Below are 20,895 nucleotides of genomic sequence, written 5' to 3'. Positions count from 1 at the left end.
AACTGCCGTACTTAGGTGAGAGAAGGAGAAATTCCTCATGTCAGATTGGAAGCTCTCTTGATCTGATGGGAGGTGAAGATCATATCTACTATGTGTATTGGAAAAGGTGACTTCCCTGGATCTGCAATAGCATCTTGGCTTTGACCTCTGACCTAAACATTGTATGTATTAAAGATCTTTGTGAGGTATTAATTAGCTCAATAAAGAGAACATTTTGGTCTCATCGAGTTTTGGATATGCTAAAATATTGTTTATGTACAGGATAAACTCAATTAATAAAACACATTTAATTTCTAAATTGTTACTTATTCACATTCACTCGCACAGTCCTCGCACGAGCAATCCCTAAATCACAGAATAAGTCTGTCACTTAAAAAATTTTTTTAGAAACATCATGGGCTGCTCAAAAATTTCAAGGAACTTCAGTGGTGTAAAAACAAATGGTGTTACCTTAATTAATGAAGCTGTTTCAAGCAGAGTCTTCCAAAGATTTTATGAGTAAAAATTAAGTCTCAGGCTGATAAATATTACCACACCCAAGCTGCAGAAGGGCAAACCAAAGCATGGAGACAGAGCCTGGGCCAGCCCCGCAGACCCCGTGATGGCCGGCCAGGGAGCGAGCCCGTGAGACTGTGCAAGCAGCGGCAGATGCTTAAACAGCTGGACCAAACCTACCCACTAAATTCTCCCTTCCTTAGGCAAGGCCAGGATGAAGCTACGAGGCTTCAGCCGTATTTTCTTCGCCCTGTTCCACTTTCTCTCAGCTACGTCCTGCAACAGCCTAGACACGAGCTGTGCAACAAGGCAAGACTTTGGTCTGCCGAGACAGCGGCGGAGTCCCTCAATCCTCACTCCCATTCCACGTCCTAGTCACTCGGACCTCACAATTCGCAGAGCCAGAACAGGCTCTAGAGTCAGGACTCCCAGTCTCTTCTGCTAGACTAACCTGCCCATTTTACATTTAGCATGTGCAGCACATGCAGCGGCACCAATTATGCTGATTGGGAAGTCTTTCTCGTAAGGAGAAAGAAAGATGGCATTTAATAATTTTTTTGAAAATGTCAGTGAAGAAAACGAACAAATACTGATTGCCAAGCACTCAGCAAGTCAGAAAAGGCAAGTTTCATAAAACTAAATAAGCAGAAGCCAAATGCAGCATTTGAAAAAGCGGTGCATTACCGCTGCCTACGCAGCTGTGCTCTCCTCACCCCCGCAAAACCCTGCTGGGGAGAGCAGAGCTAAGCAGCCGGCTACAGCACGCCTTAATGCAGGTCAGTCGCGCTGACGGAGAGAAACAGTCGCTCTGTACCCCTGCGCACCCAGCTGCCTCCGAACAAACCACTCGTTTTTTTCCACAGCAGATGGCTCTGGCACCTCTCGCTTTCTGCTCCGCTGGGCTGTGCTGCCAGTTCTCTCTCGGATCCTCCTCTCTCCAGTGCAACTCCATCTGCAGCCACATCAAATCCCGCGGTCTTGTTCTTTCAAACCGCACGGCGGCTGCTGCAGCTTGGGGTTTGAGGGACGGTGCCACACTGTACCTTGCATCGCGTGCGCTGGGCAGGTTGGACTGCAGCTTCTGGAAAACCTGCCTCCTGCAGTTGCTAGCGAGAGACCCCAAAGAAGAGCATGCGGAGCCACGCAGGCCAAGTGAGCACAGATACCCCAGAAGAGAACTAGGAGACACCAGCCAGGTGGTGAAGAAAGTAACTTCCTAGGCACTGTCCACTCCCTGACCACATCACTGTGAGGAGATAATTCAGAACAGTGTAAGGCTGGCAACAACAGCAATGCCTCACTTCTCAATTCGAGAGCACAAAATTGGCTGCTCTTCACTGATCTCTCCAGAGAGCAGATCCACAACAGCTTCACCGGGATGGTGCAGCATTATCATCCACTGCACCTTCATACTCCACGGTGCAGGCAATGTCTTGGTTTCCCTTATCTCCAGGACTCTGGCAGGCCCTTCTCACTTGACGATTTTCTAGTCCAGGTTTGTTCTCCAGAACATCAGTTTACATTTCTCACTTTTCAGTGTTCTCACACGCAGCAGTGTCACGGCTCTCAATTACCAGCTTGTTTTTTTTTCAGCTTCCTGCAGAGTTGACCAAAGCTTTCATAGCTGCAAGCCACAGGAAGTCGCCACAGTTCTTCACTCTTCTCTTTGCTTTCACTAAAAAACAGCAACACCCTTTGCCAAGTCTTCCCTCTATTTTCAGATAAGTAATATTGTAGGATTTAGGATCACAGGCCATAGACGGGACCCTCAGGGTACAGGGGTGATTTGAGATGTATTAGAGGTCCACCTTTCTAGTGATTTAAAACATTCTCCAATGCAAAATAACTATAGGCAACACTCAAGTACTGAAGAGCAGAAGATGCATGGACAGTTTTGTTACCCAGTTCGCACTACTGCTGGACACGTAGAACTGTATGATGAAGTTCTCTGGGCCAACGTGTGCGAGAGCCTAGGGGAGGTCAGCAATAAATAAAAACTGCCCAGCCTGCCTGCCTGCACATATCGCTGCTGTGTCCTGCGCCCAGGACACAATTTAAGCTCATCTCTCCTGCCTGTACTGTCCAAAGGCAATGCTAATCTTTTGCCTCTGTCAGTTAGGCATAAATGCACGGTGGATTATGGACACTGCCTACTACCCATCAGGGATTCAGAAAGAGCTGCAAACTCATTTCACTTCTGACCTAAATCAGTATCTGAAGGGTTCTCCAGAGATACAAGACCAATGCATTAACACAATATGCCATTTAGCTATCAACTAGTCCTTCCCTCTGGAGCTTGCTGATGAGTAACCATCAGTTATAAATCAATGTCGCTTTTGTTTTCTGGCATTCTTCCTTTCCTCTGCAGGATTTGCAGAACAGCAATTAACATGATCTTTCTTTCTATATGACTCTTCTTTATCCAGTTCACTTAAAAATAAAAATTTTCCTCCTTCTTAGAAATGCATGACTTGTGTAATTCCCTCTCAGCCAACTTTCTGCAAGTACTGTTCACATCCCTTCCTCTGCTCTTATGTGCTGAACAGAATTGGTAAACAACTCTTGTATTATGGATGTCACATCTATTTTCCATCTAGCTTCATTTTATCTTTCTTGAGTGGAATGTAATAGAGGCCATATAATTTACAAAACGGTTCTCCTTCTGACCTGCCGCACTTGCTCAATTCTACAGAGAATGAACAGCACTGGAAAATTTATAGCTCTACCCACTTCAGAGTTTATGTTTGGAGCTATTTTTTTGTAAGAACGTTTCTGTGTCACCTGTTTAAATTTTTAAGAAATGTGTCCTTTAATTCATTTTTTTTCCGAAATGCATTGATTTCAGTAATAAAGAAATCTTAGTCTCTCCTGTCTGACTGCTCATTAACTCTGATCAGGTTGTCTCCATCTAGCACTGCTCATCCACAGAACATCTGCATTCCCATTAACCCCCTAACAGCATGATCCAAGATCCAACCATGGACATACAGTTGATTGCCTCTTCTGTCCCCAAGTATAGACAAGTTATGTGCTCTTCACAGAAACACAAGCATTGACCACCTTTTTACTTTAAGAAAACCATTTCCCAATTCCATCTAAATCTATCTACTGGCATGAGCAATATTGTCTCCATGATGTAGGATAAACAACTCCTAAGTGATACTACATTGCATTATCTAACTGCATAGTATTTTTGTGTGCCACTGCTTCCTGCTAGTAAAGACCTCATCACATGCCATAACAAATGATATCCATGTAGAAGAAATTTAAAATATTCACAGATCTTTTATTTACCCAAATAAGGGAAGCTTTACTTTTCCAGACAAAGTCCTCAACTCCACTTCCACTGACAACAGTAGGATATCCTTGTGACCACGTAGACCATTGTTGTGAACACAGAATAGAGATTAGTACCTTCTCATATCTGTATGAACATAAACTACTATTATGCTCTATTAATACAACCTTCAGCAGTTCAGTGCCAGTGCCAGCAGCAAGTCCTTCCGCTACAATGGTTACAACACAAATAGCGCGAAGCTCTGATTTTATGGGTATGCTTCTCCTTGTAAAGATTAAGTAATTTTCTCCCTATGAAATCGTCTCTTTGTGTAGCAATTCAGACCAGAAACATTTCAGAGCAGAGAGAGTCCAAGATGTGATCCCACATCTTGCTCCCCAATCAGCCATGTTGCATGTCAGAAATAGGCCCCCAGGTAACCGGAAAGGACCCTTACCTCAAAGCAATAGTCCTGTCCCAGGATGCTACTGTGGACTGGCTTGATGACCACTTCTTCCTCCATACTGAGATCCAGGGCCTCAACAGCACTACTGGGACTGAGCAGAGACTCGTGGGAGCGTGATTCTTTCAGCCTCGGCATTAGATGGGATCTAGAAGAAGAATGTAACGGCATCAGTGCATAGTTTCCTTCCCAGAGAGCTGATTAAATCCATCTGTCAGCAACAACTGCAGAATATTCCTGGGAAATTTTTGCCATGAGATAACAGAGGGCCTGGAATAGCAGGGACTGCTAGACAGTCCCATTTATAATTTGGTAAACAGGTTATATTACAGGCTATATTTATAGCAGAAATGTTTTTTTCCCCCCCTCCGAACTCAGATGCAGTCTGGACTGCATTAGAGGTTGATAGGAGTGTCTCTGCAGAGCACGGTATGTCCTCAAACACCTTTGGAGTACGATTGCACCAGTTTGGCAGGCTGTCCCCAGTATCAGCTGAATGTTTACGAGGACCATGCTCCATGCAGGAGCACCCATGCGCTGGTGGTGCTGAGCACAGACTGCCAGCATAGGATTGGGTTTGCATGTGAATGTGATCCCATTGGCATGAAATTTCATTCACGTTACTTTTTAGTACTCAGTCCCAACTGACAGGAGAAAGTCACCTGAAAATGGGGAGAAACTCTAGACACATCCTTCTAAAACTCAAGAGACTGTGTTCACTCCTTCTGAATGCAGAGCAACAGCCAGGACAGATGCCACCACCCCGAATGCCGCACACCCCCTTTCCACCACCGCCAACACGCACATTTGTATCACAGATGCAGTGTTTGGATTAGCACTGGGTAACTGATGATCTGAGGGCTCATGTGCTCCCTCCGGTTGTTACAGGGTGGGGACAGTGTGGAAAATAAGGCCATGATAGCCCTATCGACTGATCTAAATGCTCTGGAGTCCCACTAGCAGCACTTAGCAGCAGAGAGCCCACAGACAGCGAGCACTACACCATTTTCAGAGGCAGCCAATATAATCAATGGTGCTGTAACTCTTAAAGCAAAATCAGAGAGCTCAAGGGAGGAAACCCCTCCCCCCCCCCCAAACTAGCTATTCCCAGGGAAAATGCAACAAAAACATAAAACGGCACAGGAAAAAATAATTTGAGAGCAAAAGTAACAGTTGCTTTCTCTATAGTCTGTACAATGGAAAAGTTTCTACATCAGCCAGTTCACAAAAGCTTTGATTCCAGTAACTCTGACCTCTGAAACCTCTGGCAAGCACTTTCTGGTCTTCCAGTGAGACCACGTGCCTGCAGAGAACGTACGCTGCCTGCTTCAAAGGAACGGGAGGACAGAAAGAGGGAGGTCGAGCTATTCTCAGCACAGTCTTCCAGGAGTGACACAGCGATGCTCCCAATATATTCAGCCAGATTGCTCTGTCTGTGTCTCGAGTTTTGTCATTCTCTAGAATAAAGCTAACCAAAACATGGGGAAATGTCAACAGTGCATGCAAAGTTTATCGCTTCCAGTCAATCACATGCCAAGCTGAATCCAGAAAAAAGCCAAAGCAGAATCTAAGATAAACAACACCAAAAGATAAGCAGGTGCTTCTCTGCCTTTGTCATTAAGATCCAGGCCATAAACAGGCCCAGAGGTGGCAACAGATCAGCCTGCAGCTGGGCTAGCCAGCCGGGAACGCTGAACGGGCGGCCCGGAAAGCCGAAGGCCTCTGCTTCGCTACGGCGGCGAGGCGGCACAACCGACGCGGGAGCCGCTGCCTACGGGCTGAACGAGAGCACAGCCCCGGGGCTGCCCAGACACCCCGGGGCTGCGGGGCTTCACAGCCAGGACCAACGGCAGTCTTAAGGTGTCCACAGAGAAACGGACTAAGGCACCACAGACTTTTCTTATGGGACAACCAACAGCCCTCCAAAAGTTAAAACCCTCGGGTTCACGCAGACCTGCACGGGACTGGAAGCTGCGGCTCAGAAGCAGAAGGCTCCAGACTCCATTAGCAATCCTCTACGCTGCCCACTCACCCCCGTCTCTACTGTGAATAAATTGATCTTTAGGAACTGAGCACAGTCATTTCCCAGTACTTTGCGGCAATTTAACACTATTTTTAAAGAAAAGGGGCCCATATCCTTTTCCTCTGAATGATGCTGTAAATTATCTCTAATATAGGGAGACAGATTAAGTTACCCCTGGATGCTGAGTGCAGTACCGAGAAATATCTAGCAGCTCAAAGAACTGACAATATAGACTACTCACCAAGGCCTGATAAACTAGGAATCATGGCATTTGTGGTAAATTTTATTTCCACAACTTACAGGTGAAATTAGAAAAGGTAAGTAATCAAGTCAGGGCTTGCATTCTTGTGGGGGGCATACATAAATACTGATAATATAAATCCACAGCTTAGATACTACGTACTATAATACACACACAAAGAATTTTTAGTAAAATTAAAACAAGTGCTTTTTTCATTTAAAATTACTGCAGATGCAAGGTCACGGGTGGTAATGTGGATATGCAACACGAAGAATTAACAAGGGGAGATTCTCAGGTCATATTATGTTGTTAACAAATTCAAAAAATGCATAGTTACATCCTCTGTACTCCAGCACCTCCAGGAATCCTACAGCTAATGGGCCTTTTTTAGAGGTTACTTGTCAGATTCTTCCGTAAGCAGGACCCGCTCCCATGACCTCCTTTACCCCTGAAGGGCTGATCAAATCCAATCCAATTCTTCACTGGATGCTGTGTTATATGGAGTGAGCGTTGTAGGTCTCAAACCAGCCTTAAAAGCCTGGGCATCTGTCTAGATATCAAGAGCTAAATAGGGAGACGGCATTAATTAGCTTTCGTTTGAAATCCTAGGGGAAAGGATGGGAGCAATCCCTCTGCCAGAGGGAGCCCTGCAGGGCAGCCGGCCAGAGCCCCCCAGCACCAGACCAGGCAGAGCCCCGACACTGCTGGGCTTCGCCTGTCGAAGCCCGGTCTGGTCCAGAGCGCTGCAGCAAGGAACGAAATGCTCGGGAGGGCAAGGAGAGGTGCTATGTATCATCAGTCTTCAAAGGGCACCCTATTCCTTCATTTTAATACCCAGTTCAAGAAGAGAAAACATTTCTCGTGTCCTTTAGCAACATGACATTTGCAGCAGGAATCTATTTACTGGAAGATGTTTGTAAGTCCTTGTCATAGTTCCCATAAAACTTCCTTTTATGTTAACCGTAAGAAAAAGAGCCTGCCAATGCCATAAACTGACTCCCTGATGCGGAGGGTAAGGACACTGCCCTTACTGAAATGACCACTCAGCCTCCCCCACGTCTGGGGAGAGAGAACACGAGTCCGCAATATGCATGATGCAGATGAAGCGCCAAAAGCAACCGTCTCCGTTTCCAACGCGCTAGGCAATGAAGGACCTGGAGGGCTTGCTCCAAAGACAATTTAGTGGGTGAGGGATGACGAGTGGAGAACAAAAAAGACAAATCCGCCTGCTGATGAAGAACTGCAGAATAAGCACACAACGTGAAGGCTGGACTCGGCTTGAAACGGGGGCATCAGACAACAACAGTGCAGGGTTTTCCGCTCGCTGCCGTATCAGAGCATGCCTCAGCGCTGCTGCGAGAAGACTCGTCTCTATTCTCTCTAGCTCTCTCCCTAGACTCACACAGAGAAGCCAGGCTTTCCTTTTCAGAATTACTTTTCAATATTTCTATTAGGAGACCCTTTTCAAATTGACATCCTAAGAAGAGTACGAAATACAGCTGGTTCGGAAGCAGTAATTTCCATAACGAGGGGACGGACGTGCCTAAGCTCTGCCTGTTTCTCCGCAGCGAGAGAGAGAAGGACATCCTTGTTGACAGAATCACCAGAGCATCTGTGAACTCCTGCTCTTCTGTTGGTCATACCAGAGCAATCGAACACCCTAACAGCCAAAATCACCGTAAACATCATTTGCTTACTGTATATATACACTTCCAAGATTACAGTTATTTCTTTCAAATCCACATCCCTACTGTCACTTTTAAAAACGCAGCCTGCATGGCCATCTAATTCCTTGCAATAACTCACCGCGTTCCAGGTCCCAACTTGGCCTACATGAGCCGATCAAATTCAGTCCCTTCACCCTTGTTTTAACGTGGTGGAAACATCCAACTGCCCAGAGACATCGCACAGCAGACACACCTGTTTCCAAACAGCACATTCAGTACCTTTTGCCATGGGCCTTATTTTAATCTCTTTCTACATGCCTAAAGCTCAGCTGAAATGGAGGGAAAAATCTCATAAAATACCACATTAGTTCTGAAGAGAAATAACATTTTCTGCTAGTGGCACTGACCCAGAGCGTCCTACAGAAAGGCAGCCAATCTCTGGTTATTAAAGAGGTTTACTGCCTAAGAGCAGTGAGACAGAATTGTTTTTCTAAATAATAACTCATAAAACATTACCATGTAAAGGGATTCTATCCCACTCAGCCCGCTTCCTTCATAAACAGCCAGATTTAGGGATGTCAAGTATTATTACTAGACTGCAGTAGCACACCTGAGCTAACGAGGACTTTGTAGACTACAGTGAGGACTTTGTGCATAAGGAGCAACAGAAGCAGAGGGGCAGCAACCGCCGATCCGCAGCAGCGGCACCATGCATGCAGCAGCACCGCAGAACGACCAGAGGCACTACAGGGGAATCCAGGCTCCACAGGCTTTTAAGATATCTCAACGATACTTTGCTGAGGCTACAGGAAGAAAAATATTCAGGATCTGTCTATACAGAATTTTTCTGGAATAGGTCTTGTGTGCCAAACTCATTCGCTCTTATTCCAGAATTGCTTTCTTGTGAAGACAAAGTCCTCAAAGGGGCATCATCAACTTGCAACCCCAACCACTTTCATTTCAGAGCTTCACCTGCCCAAAACCACTCAGCTGCTGACTTCCGTGGTTTTATGATGGAAATTTTCCTAATATTTCTGAAACACAGAAACAAACAGGGAAACTGGCTGGCTAGCTATAGAGAGAGGAAGCAGACACAAAATGTAAAATACAAACACTGGAAAAATAACAATCCTTTCTCAAATCTTCTGTTCCACCATGACAGCACGAACGAACTGGAGAATTCTGAAGTGCAATCTCTAAGCTCAAGATGTCCTGTAAATACCAACTGCATGGCTGGTCTTTGCAATGTGAACACCTCTCCACTGTTAGCATGGTAAGCTCCCTACCCCACAATCAATCTCAGAAGCATCTACTCTCTTAAATTAGACTCGACTCTGACCCTTCCTGGTCAGGAAACGCACAATGAATATGGCTTACACCAAGGGCTAATAATTCTTTTCTCTGATCCAACCGGGAACGGGGTCTTCAGGGTAATTCTTACACTCTTACTAGCACAGTTCTGCAAGGTGTCCCGTGTACCCAAACGCACTGGAATACATCGCGAGATCCATGGGTGGTCTGGAGAGAATTTAATTCTGGCTGTCTCCAGCCTGGGGGGTAGGATTTGTTAAGACAGAACAAAGTGGACAACTCCAGGAAACTGATTTGCATCATCAGATGGAAGAAGGATTTTACCAGGCCCACATGGGAATAAATCAAACACTATTCTCTTAGAACTTCACTAGAGGCAGCAAAAACGGAGGCTGGGATGTTCTGCTCCGCAAACACAGACCTTTACTACCTGGGACTCAGGAGACTCCCCACTGCTGGTAACAAAACCGGGACTACGCTGTCTGCACAGCTCCAACTGGTCTGATGACTGCATTTCTTCTGGCAACACATGCAAACAAGCCTGTCCTACACGGCACGCTCTCCCACAAGCCCTCTCTTTGCCTCATTAGTATGGCCTGTGTAAAACCGCGTTTCTTTTCGCTGACTTCCTCTTAACCTCTTGACCACTGCCTGCAGTTCTCATCCATTCCTTCCCTAACGTCTCATCCTGCTGAGCATGTTGCTTGAATTTAACAAATAAATGTTAAAGTGATGTTATGGGAACCAAAAGCAACAGCACAACAGAACTTACACACTTCCAGAAGATGAGAAAATGATTTTCTTCCTGTCTGACAGGATATGTGGGTGAAGTCCACGCACACGGAGCGTGCACAATAACCATATCCTCCTAGAACGACAGCAGTGACCACATTCTGCCAACCTCAGTCTTCTCCCTCCGTTTTCTGGGCTCCAGCTGCTGATTGCTGCTGTGGAAGTGCTGCAGCTGGGTAAGGTGCGAGCAGGGATATTCTGCAGCCTTTGGGCTTCGTTAGCAGCAAAGACGCTGGGGAGATTTCAGCACACTCCTCGCAACCAGCGGCTTCTGTCACACGCTACCCTCGCTAAACCCAACACCTTCACTGAGTAACAAAAAGGACACGTAATTACACTTAGGAAGGCCTGCTCTTGTTTTCTGACTGTCCTCAGTTTTTACTGGCAGAAGTAACCACCCTCGACAGGGCTCGGTCAACTCACAGCACGTTCCAGCCGCTGTCACCGTTGAGCCCTCCCGGCGCCCGAAGCCGTGACGCTCTCTCGCACGGCCCTTCGCCTGCTTAGCAGCGCGCGCAGCAAAGCCTGCCAGAGCAAACCTCCAGGACCACCTCGGCGTACGCGGGGACAGCGATCTGGTTTGTAACGTGCAAGGCGAGGGGAACGGCAAAAGCAGACGCTCAGGAGCACGGAATAACAGCCGACCACAAATATCACCGGAGTTCAAGGGTCGGGAGCGCTGTTAGCAAACGAGGGAAGCCGGAAACCGCTCCCCAGCGGCGGACCGACACCGTCATCCCTTTAGCAGAAACCAGCACTTTTTCACAGCAACGTTAATCTTCCCCTACGGCACCGGCGCAGCGCGCACCAACTGCGCTGCCCTGCGCGGTCCGACGCGGCCAGATCCGGCGCCCCCTGGGGCCGCAGAGCCCAGCGCAGCGCCCAGCACTCGCCGCTCCGCGCCGCTCCGCGCCCGGCCCTTCCCCGCCGCCGGCGCGGCGCACGCGGGGGCCGCAGCGAGCCCCGCGCGCGCGCAACGCCCACGGCACGCCCACGCGCGCGCCCGCCGCGCTCCTTACCGGCAGCGCCGAGCGCCGCGCCGCGCCGCGCCGCGCCGCGCCGCCACGGCCCGGCCCGGCCCGGCCCCGCCCCGCGCGGGCCGCCCCATTGGCTGCGCTGTAGCTGGGCAGAGCGGTCCGCGCCCCGCCCGCGCCCCGCGCCCCGCGCCCCGCTCCCGCCGCGCCCGGGCGGCGGCCCCGGCGGCACCGCGCCCCCCGGGCCGAGGCAGGTCCAAGCCCTTTGTGTTCACCGCTGCTTGATGCTGTTGCAATAAACCTCAGGAAAAAAATCCGGTTCTGCACGAGCCTTCATCTTCGCAAACAAGCTGCGCCGCTGCCCCTCTTCCCCGACCGCGTCCCGCGCGCGAAAGCCGCTGCCCGCCCCGAACCCGCCGGGAAGGAAGAGGAGCGCAGCAGCCCGCCCGTGCCCCGGGGCGCGCGCGCCCCTTTCCCCTGCTGCGAAGCCAAGTCACTGACCTCTGCAGCAGCGCAATCCACAGTAACGAGCAGCGGCTGCAGCAGCAGCCAGCGGCACCTGCGTGAGCCATGCTCGGAGCGGAGCGGCGGCCCCCCGGGTCCCGCACGGGAGCCCAGCGCTGCCCGCGGCCCCGGCGCGGCCCAGGCCTGCTGGAGCGCGGGCTGCCGCGGCCCCCGCGCCCGGCGCGGCAGGTAAGCGCAAGAGCAGGAAACGTGGAAAACGGAGGAAAAGGTGACACAGCGTGGTCCGAGCGTCCTGACTGCCACCGTCCTCGCGCAGCCCACGCTGACACGTTCCCCGAGCCAGACTGCTGCTGTCATCGTGGCGTATTCAACTGCCTCCATTACTCATCACGAACAAAGTCAGGCTCTCTAGTAAATGAAAAAGCACCACATGGCACCGTCCCCTGGCTGCTATTTATGGCTCCTTCCTTTCCCACTTTTCAAGGCTACTGCCCAGGTCTGCAGCAAATCAAACGCCCCTGCAAGACCGCTCGGGATCGGGGCCGAGAGCAGGCTCCTGGAGCCCATCGCTGGGGTCCCCCTTTGAGGGGAGAACGAGCGCAGAGGTAGGTACCCCTAAGGAAGGGCAGCGTTCTTGTTGGATTCGAATAACGAGGACCGCTATCCGTTGCCTATCGCCAGCGGGGCCCTTGCCCTCCTTGCAGGGCCAGCAGTCCCACCCCTCTGGGGACGGCCACCTCAGCTGGCCAGCCGCGCCGGGATGGCGTGGTGTTCAGCACGACACCTGCAATCAATGTATTTCACACCTCGCCTCCTCAGCAGAGCCCGTGGGGGCCCCTTCGCCCCCGCGGTCTGCAAAGCAAGCTCTGGATCTAGCACGTTTAACCTCATGCTCTTGTCCCTTCTCCCCCCCCCACCGCCCGCCCCTCCAGCAGTTTGAAGCTTTCTCACCCTTTGCTGGCAGATGCCATGCAGAGAGACAAGCTCGCTGTCCTTGATCTGCTTTTCAGGGCTGCTATAAAGTAGGGCACCAGCATCAGCCCAGCATCAGGTTTTTGATACATATTGGAGTAGCCAAAAATAATAGCAGGCAGCTTCAGTCAATCTTTTCGTTCTTGAATCTGCAGCAGCGGCAGCACCGGGATCCTTTGTGCAAAAGCACAAAATACGGCATGCACCGGCCCGAAATCCTCATCAGGAACCCAGAGCCATCTCCCCTTGTAAGATGGGCTCACCAGAAGCTTTGGGGGAGCCCATGCCTTGCGGCATCCCGTCTTCTAGAGCCACCAGTGAGCACAGCTTGCTTTGGGAGAGCCGGGGGTTTTGCTCTGCTTATTTCCTTCAGCACCTTATCTCCTTCGCTGCGGCAAAGCGCTAAGGTCAAGTTACAGTTTTACTAACCATTTTATCTTTCTGGCAAGGCAGTACAAGGCAGAACCTGGACTTTGGAACAAGCCCTCGCACTTGCGATGGGTGGAGAGTCAAACACACCAAGGCCAGCAGGAAAAAGAGAGAATCCGGGTTCTTTCTTCAGCCCAGCGCCAAATGAATTCTTTTGCACACTCGGACGCGCTCCTAGGACAGTCTGGAAGGGCACTGCACTGAACAAGGGCGTGCTTTTGGCCTGCGTTACAGCAGCAAGCCAGATGTGCTGGCAACTGGGGCGACTCAAGCTGGCGTGGAGACCTGACGTAGCTCCACTACAGCTACCAGATTACGGTGATCTACCCCAGCGTAGGGCTTGGCTGATACAAACGACGGGTAGAAAGACCAACGAGGCCCAGCTAAGCAGCTTTACTTGCTGGGCGCTACCCAACCTAACTTCCAGTGTCCCACACTTGAAATTCCTTACAACCCGTCTCTGCAGGTCTGGGCGCACACACCAGTCAGCAGGAGCTGTACAGTAACGTAGGGACTTAGCCCTCTGTGGGGACTGTCCTACTGCACGTTCGTTGTTCTTCATACTCTCGCCTCCTCGCAGACGGATGTCACCCAGCGGTGACGCGCTGGCATGCCCACGCCCCAGCAGGCTCCCACATCTGTCACGCTGCGTTTGGACTGACATCTAACACACACAAACGTCTTGGAAGTACAGGTCTCTAATAACGCCCAGATCATCTATTCCTTCACTCTCCCAACGCATCTGGACTGTGTATGCTTGCAAATGTTTGGAGGTACAGAAGGTAAGCCAAAACCTTAAAAACCAGGGCCTCTTGGGCTGCTCTTTCTCCCTCTCCGCAAGGAGCTCAAGGCAGTGAAGAAACTGTACTCAGTTGACTTGACGCTTAAACATTACTGCAGTGAGCATTACTAAAAACAAAAAACCAAAGAAACACAGCTTATTTGTCGAAAGCCCAGCTAATTTCACTCAAAGCCAGGATTTATCCTAGCTTCCTTAAACCTGACTTGCACCTCATTCCTCAGCTGTGTAACGTGGAACGATCTTACAGACTGTGCTTCTCCTCCCCCAGGCTGCTGCAGTCAAAGGGCCACAGGCAGCTGTGAAACAGCTATTACTGTTGCTGCTGTTGCCGATACCCTCCTCAGAGCGCCGGGTTTGGCCTCTGTCCTGTCTTCACGCTCGCACCTTCTGTTCCTGAAGATATTCCCTTGCTCACCCACAACTCACCGTCCAGGAACGGCTTGGTGAAGGGAAAGCCCTGTGCCCTGGCAGAGGGCAATTAAAATAATACCTTCAGTGGTGTTCACTGCTTCACGATTAAGGTCCGCGGCTATTACTGGTACTATCTGTAGTGCTGTCTTCTTGGATTGCTTTTTCTTCTGTGGTCCCAGCTGGGCCTGGCTTCCTCAGCCGGACGGGGAGGATGGTAAGGCAGGACGCTGCCGCCAGCCCTCCCTGAGCGACCTTTCCAGACTCCTGCGATGTTTGCTTTGCTTCCGCTATTAAACCCAGATATCTCTCACATTTTATTGGCTGTGAAGCCAATGCTTTACGGTCTCTCCATCTATCACCAGGGAAAGCCGAATCCTTAATAAATGGAAGGTACTGTGATTATCCACATACGTTCCAATTTTACAGTTAAAATCAAATGCCTGTTAATGTCCTAAAAAGCATTTTTTTTAGAACAGTCCCATATTTCAGCATAATTAATGGTATAAGACATGTAATTGCACAACTGGCTTGTTACTGGATTGCTGCTCAGCTGTTGGGGCTGTGAATACTCATTATCGCAGGGCTTTGCTGAAAAACTTTCCGATCCGTGCACGCCGCTGCCTCTGACATCAGGCAGGGAGCTCGGCTGGAGGGGGAACAACGTGATGTGGGCTGGGGGACGAAGATCAGCGCGGGGGCTTTCGCTCAGATCTCCGAGGGGCTCGGTCACGTGCGAGTCCCGCCGGGGGAGGCTCGGGGCGCCGGCGGGACGAGGGGCAATCGCAGCCGCCCCTGCTCGCGCCGGGCCGCGCGGTGACTCCGTTCGGCTTCTCGGGCTCGTCTCCGTGCGCGCCGGCAGCCGCTGGAGCTTGCCCCGAGGGCGGCCGCTGGCCTCGCCGATCGCTTCGCTCCGCGCGTTCCGCCTTCGTCGCTCGCAGCTCGGGACCGACGCTCAGCAGCTGCCAGAAAATAAACAGCCTGCGCCCTCCTGGCACCGACGCCGCTGCGGATGCCACCAGGTTAACGCTCCGACAGCCGCGTCCCTCCGTCAGACCGCGTACGCGCGCACCAGCCCGCTGCGGACGAACGAAACCCCGTGAGCAGCCCACAGCCTCCAGTGCGCTCGCTTATTCTTCCTTTCGGTTCAGTTTCAGCAAAATAGTTAATCTGAAGCTGAAGGGCACAAAAAATTATCCGGACCTTGCAGATTAGAGGAACAACGCAGATCGACTAACAGATTATTCAAAGTTTTCTCCGCCTGCATTACTCAAATGTGCTTGATATTCGCAAAAGCTGAGCTGCCCCAAATTAACAGAAGTGATGTCTAGTGCTTTGGAAAAATCAGGCCCCGTATCAAGCGGTATTTGCACTGAAAGAATACTTAACCTCTGACTAATGCTGCCTTTTACTCTGTATTTCGTTCTGGCTAGACAGTGAATCCGAACTGGCCAATTTCTCTTTCTGCTTGTAATTAGCTTCACTTCCCTGCTCTCCTGAGCAAGTGTTAGAGTTTCCTCTAGGATTACAATATTGATAAACAGGAAACCAACATTTACTGAGATGCCAGTCATATTTTATAGGTGTTATATTTTAATCATAACATTGTTATTAATAACAGATTTTTATAAATCTTTTTGTCAGGCCTCGTTCCTGCAAACATCCAATATCGTTTTGTGTTATTAGTCTTGCTTCAGAGACACTACTTAACATTCAGCAACAACTTGAGCCAGGAAGCATTTGCAGAAATCAACTTCTGAATTTCAAATCTAAACTACATGAGGGTACCAATGCCCTACGACTTTGAGTCTGACAAACACAAATACGTGTATTAGCATCTAAACAACATTTTACTTTGGTTTGTCCTTCTCTCTTGCAATATTAGCATATATAATACCTTTGGCTTAGTAGGTAACAGCTGAGTTTGGAGCCTGAATGATGTTCTTAAACAAAATGGTATTCTTAAAAAAATCAGTCAATGAAAGCTTTACAATTGAAATAAAGTTAAGAAAATGTTCTTCTGTTACTATTTACAAATTCTTCCTTAAAAAAATAACAAGGCATTTTAAAGATCCTTTTGACTGGGTTGCATTTTATCCATGCAGGAACACACACCAGAGATGGCATCAGGATACAAAGCCAATTTCTTCCCATTGCTATCTGCCTTCAGTAGGCTATAGGATCGTTTAGGGATGTAAACTGCATCCTCCTCGTGGGAATCCTTTCACACCTATAGAGCTGTGATTTTTTTATGGCTTTCAGGGCTGGAATAGCAGGCGATCCGTTCCGGAGAGCACATGCACCATCCGCTGCTCTCCTCAACCCAGGGCACGTTAGAGGCGCCAGGCACCCTTGCAACACGGAGCATCTCTGCGCTGCGGCACGCACCACCCGGGGCTGCAAGGCGAGCCGAAAGGAAACCACGAAGCAATGCTGACGCCGACGGCAGCGCCTGGCTGGCCGGGGGCTCGCAGCCCTCCGGCCCTGTCCCTGGGACTCACACCGCGGGCGCCGATGCTCGACGCAGCCGGGAGCCCCCTCTTCCTGACAGCCAGCGGCTTTCCCTCCTCTCCCTCCTGCGGGGTGCCCCAGGCGGCTCCCGGCGGCCTGGGGCAGTCCCGGCCACCCCCCGGCCCGTCCTCTGCCCAGGCTGGCTCTTACAGCTCTAGGCTCTTTGCAATCCTGACATGTACTGCATCAGTTTCAGAGCTTGTTTTTAAAAGTGCAGTTATTATTGCATACTTCATGCAATGCCAGAGGCAGCTACTTCCAGAGCTGATGTAAAAATTGTTATTAAAACTTACAAACTGTGAAAAACTCTTAAAAAGTCCAAATCCTGGCACTACCCTAAATTAAATTACAGCCACAGCCTGATAGGGGTACATGGATAAGCGCAGTCAAGCTTGCGTGCAGTCCTTATCCACAACTCACACCTGCTGCTCCCTTCTGAACATTCAACTAATGAACACAGGGTACAGCCCAGAGGGTTTAAGATACAGAAAAGGTCACAGCGACAGTCCTATTTTAAGCCTAAAATTATTTTTTTTTCAATAAATTAGGACAAGTGAGCTTTCCTCTAATTCAGATAATGCAGCTCTCCTTGGGTATAGACTGCTGGCAGGAGGAGGAGGGCACGTGCATTCAGGAATCAATGCTAATACTCTAAAAAATTAATCTCTGAAAATTGTTTCAAAAAAATTTCATACAAATCTTTGTATAGCAAAGCTTGACTGGATGAAGGTATCAGAGTGATATTACTAGATTAAGGACAGACTGAAAAATATGAAAAAAGGCTTTGTCCTTTTTATGCAAGTTTGGTCCTATCACTCCTGCTTTTTGTGCCTCAGTTTCCCAGCTATGGATACAGCAGGTTACACTTCCTGCCCGTGAGTCTATGAAAGCTGCTGGTGTCTGTTAAGAGCTAGCTATCATTACACAGGACTGAGGATAGGATGTGACTTGCCAGAAGATGAAAATAGAGGCTATTCTGCTTTAAACGAGAGTCACGGTTTGTGATTTCAGAACGTGGCTGAGATGGCGCTCTCCAGGGACCCGAGGAACTGGCTCCTCAGCCAGCTCTTGTCAAGGTAAGTGCCCTAGAGACTCTGAATGTGTTTATAAAAGTGAATATGCTCATAAAGATTGTGTGTTTCGGTACCTGCAGGGCAAAGCCAGCTGCTGTGCCAGCAAGCTTTGCAAATCTAAATCAGGTGTGCAAAGTCTCTGGATCTGCCTGAATAACGTAATTAAAAGCAGAAGATAAGTAGCATGCCAGTTCTGGCTGCTGCCCAGTCACTCAGGGAGCTCTGGACCTACGGCCTCCCCTTTACTCGGTTTTAGCAATGTCATCTTTGGTGGTGAGCTTCCACGGGGTGGTTTTGCTCCTGCCTCACCAAAGGCCAGTCCACTGCATTGCTGCATCCAGCCTTCCCCTCTGCATGGATCCTGGGGCAGCAGCTTGGAGGAGGAGAAGGGGCTGCAAAGCTGTTCCTACAGATGGAAGAGTCCAAAGCCACCTGCTCTGTGACACACGCTGGCCACAGTCTAGGCTGGCATGCTCTAGCCTAGCCATCAGACAGCTACAGGGATGTGGGAATCTCATACCCACCTTCCCTCTGCGCAGTGGAAGCTGAAACCTAAAATTTCATCTCAGCTCTGTTTTAAGAGTTGTGTGTGATAGGGAAAGATAACAATCGAGTTTAAAAAACCTGAACTGCCATTACCAACAGACGAGCTTTAAACATAGAGGTTGACCAACACTGGTTTTCCTAACTTCTGCTTACTTTACTTCTCTCAAAGACATGAAATTAGACCAGGTCAATCTTTCTTACCAGAAAGGTTTTCTACCACTTTCTACACAGGACATGCAGAGATTCCTGAACAAGCTCTGTCAACAGCCCTATCTCGTAGGAGAATATTACCATCCTCGTCTTCTACACACGGGAACAGATGCTACCAACAGGAAGTGGCTTGACCAAAAGTTTCATCCTTTGAGAAATAAATGGAAGCAGGACAGAGACAGGTCTCATCACTGGATTCAAGAGCTGTACATAGAAACAGCTTCCTTTGGTAACCAACTTATTTACCAATTTTACCTTATTTTAAATCAATCTAGTTAGACAGATGTAAAGCACTAACATAGACACACTGAAACTGGTTTGGTCCTTGCCTAAACAGGATTATCTTGCCTCACTTATTAACCAACATAAACTCCAGCACATCATCGCTGCAAAAAATAGCTGTGTTTTAAACTGATAGTTGTGTCAGTGCAGAATTTTTATGGAAGAAGGAAAAGTCAGCAACCCCCTTCGTGTGCTCCCCACCCTCTGAACTGCCACTGTGCCCAGGCCACTAAACCACTTTTCCTTACTGTGGCAGATGTTAAGCTTGGTTCAAATCCATGAGACTACAAGGAGCCAACCTACGCTCTCACCTGCAAAACTGCAGTCTGCTTCTCCTCCACTCCTGAGGCTGCCTTGCCTCGCAGCTGAAACCAGACCCGCGTTTCGGAGGGCCGCGTGTCCGTGCGCACGCGCAGCTGGCGGCTGCCGAAGCGCGCTGTGCCTTCCGCGTTGAGACGTTGGCCGAAACACAAATCGGGGCACAAGAGCGCCCCGGGCCGCAGCCTCCCCACCGCCTGCCAGCCCGGCACCTCCAGCGAGCTGGGAAGTGCAAGCAGCTCGGAGCTGCAGGGGTGCCGGGCTCCTATCGGCTGGCGGCTAGCGCAGTGATTCACTCGGTGTAACGCAAGCGGTAAATCAGAATCTATTCCACTCGGGGAGGCAGCTGATAGATTTGTAGGTTTAAACGACCATAAAAATCAGGCTACTTCACGGGGCGCTGCCACGCCGGGCCACGGCGCTGAGCGGCTGGGAGCACGGCAGAGGCTGCAGCCGAAGCAGATCTGAATAACGCCAGGGCAGGGCTAAGACCGAACGGCTCGAAGCAGGCGGCTGAACTCGGGGTCCAGCTCGGCAAACTCCATCCCGACACCGATGCCCTCTCCGTGCCCTGCTCCCGGCCCCCATCTCCGCCACCTGCCTCCCACCTGCGCTCCTCGTTGCATGTGCCTCTTCTCCTCCCCGGGACTCCATCAGGTGGCAACACACAGAGAAGGTTTAAAAGAAGAACTGGAAACCCAGAGCCCCCCAAGAAGGGGCCGGGGCACCCGGCAGCACCCCTCAGGGTGCTGCAGCCCGCCCTCGGCTCTCGGTGGCGGCAGCGGGGCCGCCGGCCGGCCGCCCCTCCTGCCAGCCTGGCGGGCGAGACGCTGCACGTCCTTATATACCGCTCCAGCGGATTAAACCTGAAAGCAGCAGGTCAGGACGCCGTGCGGCCGAGTCCAGCCCAGCCCAGCTGGTCCTTTCTGCTTTTCACTTGCCGTCACGAACTAGAGCTGCAAACCGCTGCTGTCACCCGTCCTGCGCAGGCAGCACCGAAAGTTAAACTGACTTCACGGAACAGCTGAAGCGGCTCAGACAGCACCCGCCGTTCGCCCAGGGACTGCCCCACCGTCTCCTTCCCGCAGGGCCAGGGACCCATTGGGGTGCCAGACCCGAGCGATTCGGCTGAAGTTGCCCAGCCGCCTCCTGGAGAAGGGGCAGCTCCTCCCGGGCAGCCTCCCCGCGCGGCCGGGCAGGAGCGCCCGCGGGGCCGCGGGTGAGCGCGCGCTGCGCCTCTGCAGCACTCTCCAGGCAGCGCGGGCTCGCTCGCAGTCCGGGCCGGCTTGGCGCTGGTGGCTGAGCGGGGAAAAGCCCCTTCCTCTTAGCAGCCCCCCGTGCCACTGCTCTCCGTCTGCGCTGCGCCTGCAGCTCTCTGCATCCTCTAGACCAGCGCGATTGCTGCTGGCTGCAGACACCCGGACGCGGGCAGGCGGGCACGCAGGGCAACGGGCAGGTGGAGGGGCCACGCGGAGCGCGATGCGCCCCGGGCGCTGGCTGCAAGGCCACGCGCGCATCCACGACCTCAGCACGCTCTTTCCGTCAGGAAATCATCAGCCTGTCCGCGGGGATTACACGAGAGGACCCTGGCTCCTCCCGAGTAACCGGGGAGGTCCGGTGAGCACGTCGCGCCCTG

General features: G+C 50.7%; 1 protein-coding gene across 13 annotated transcripts in view; it reads right to left on the bottom strand.

Moving 5' to 3' along the window:
* The window catches only part of DAB2IP (DAB2 interacting protein), a 216,169-nt gene that overhangs the window by 48,310 nt on the left and 146,964 nt on the right, over nt 1-20,895 (bottom strand). For 11 of the 13 annotated variants that reach the window (XR_009960279.1, XM_062591355.1, XM_062591357.1 and 8 more), the window contains one exon: nt 4,230-4,383. Coding sequence is in view for 12 of the 13 variants with exons in the window: in XM_062591355.1 (XP_062447339.1) it covers nt 4,230-4,383 (154 nt within the window). In the remaining variant the exon portion in view is untranslated. Of the gene's footprint in view, nt 1-4,229; nt 4,384-5,488; nt 5,529-10,692; nt 10,807-20,895 lie in introns of those variants that run through there. The other 2 variants (XM_062591362.1, XM_062591363.1) reach the window with 2 other exon arrangements.

Source organism: Rhea pennata, chromosome 18 (genome assembly GCF_028389875.1).
Source record: "Rhea pennata isolate bPtePen1 chromosome 18, bPtePen1.pri, whole genome shotgun sequence".
NCBI lineage: Eukaryota > Metazoa > Chordata > Aves > Rheiformes > Rheidae > Rhea > Rhea pennata.
The sequence above is the reverse complement of the archived record's forward strand: the minus strand, read 5'-3'. Positions and strand labels throughout refer to the sequence as shown.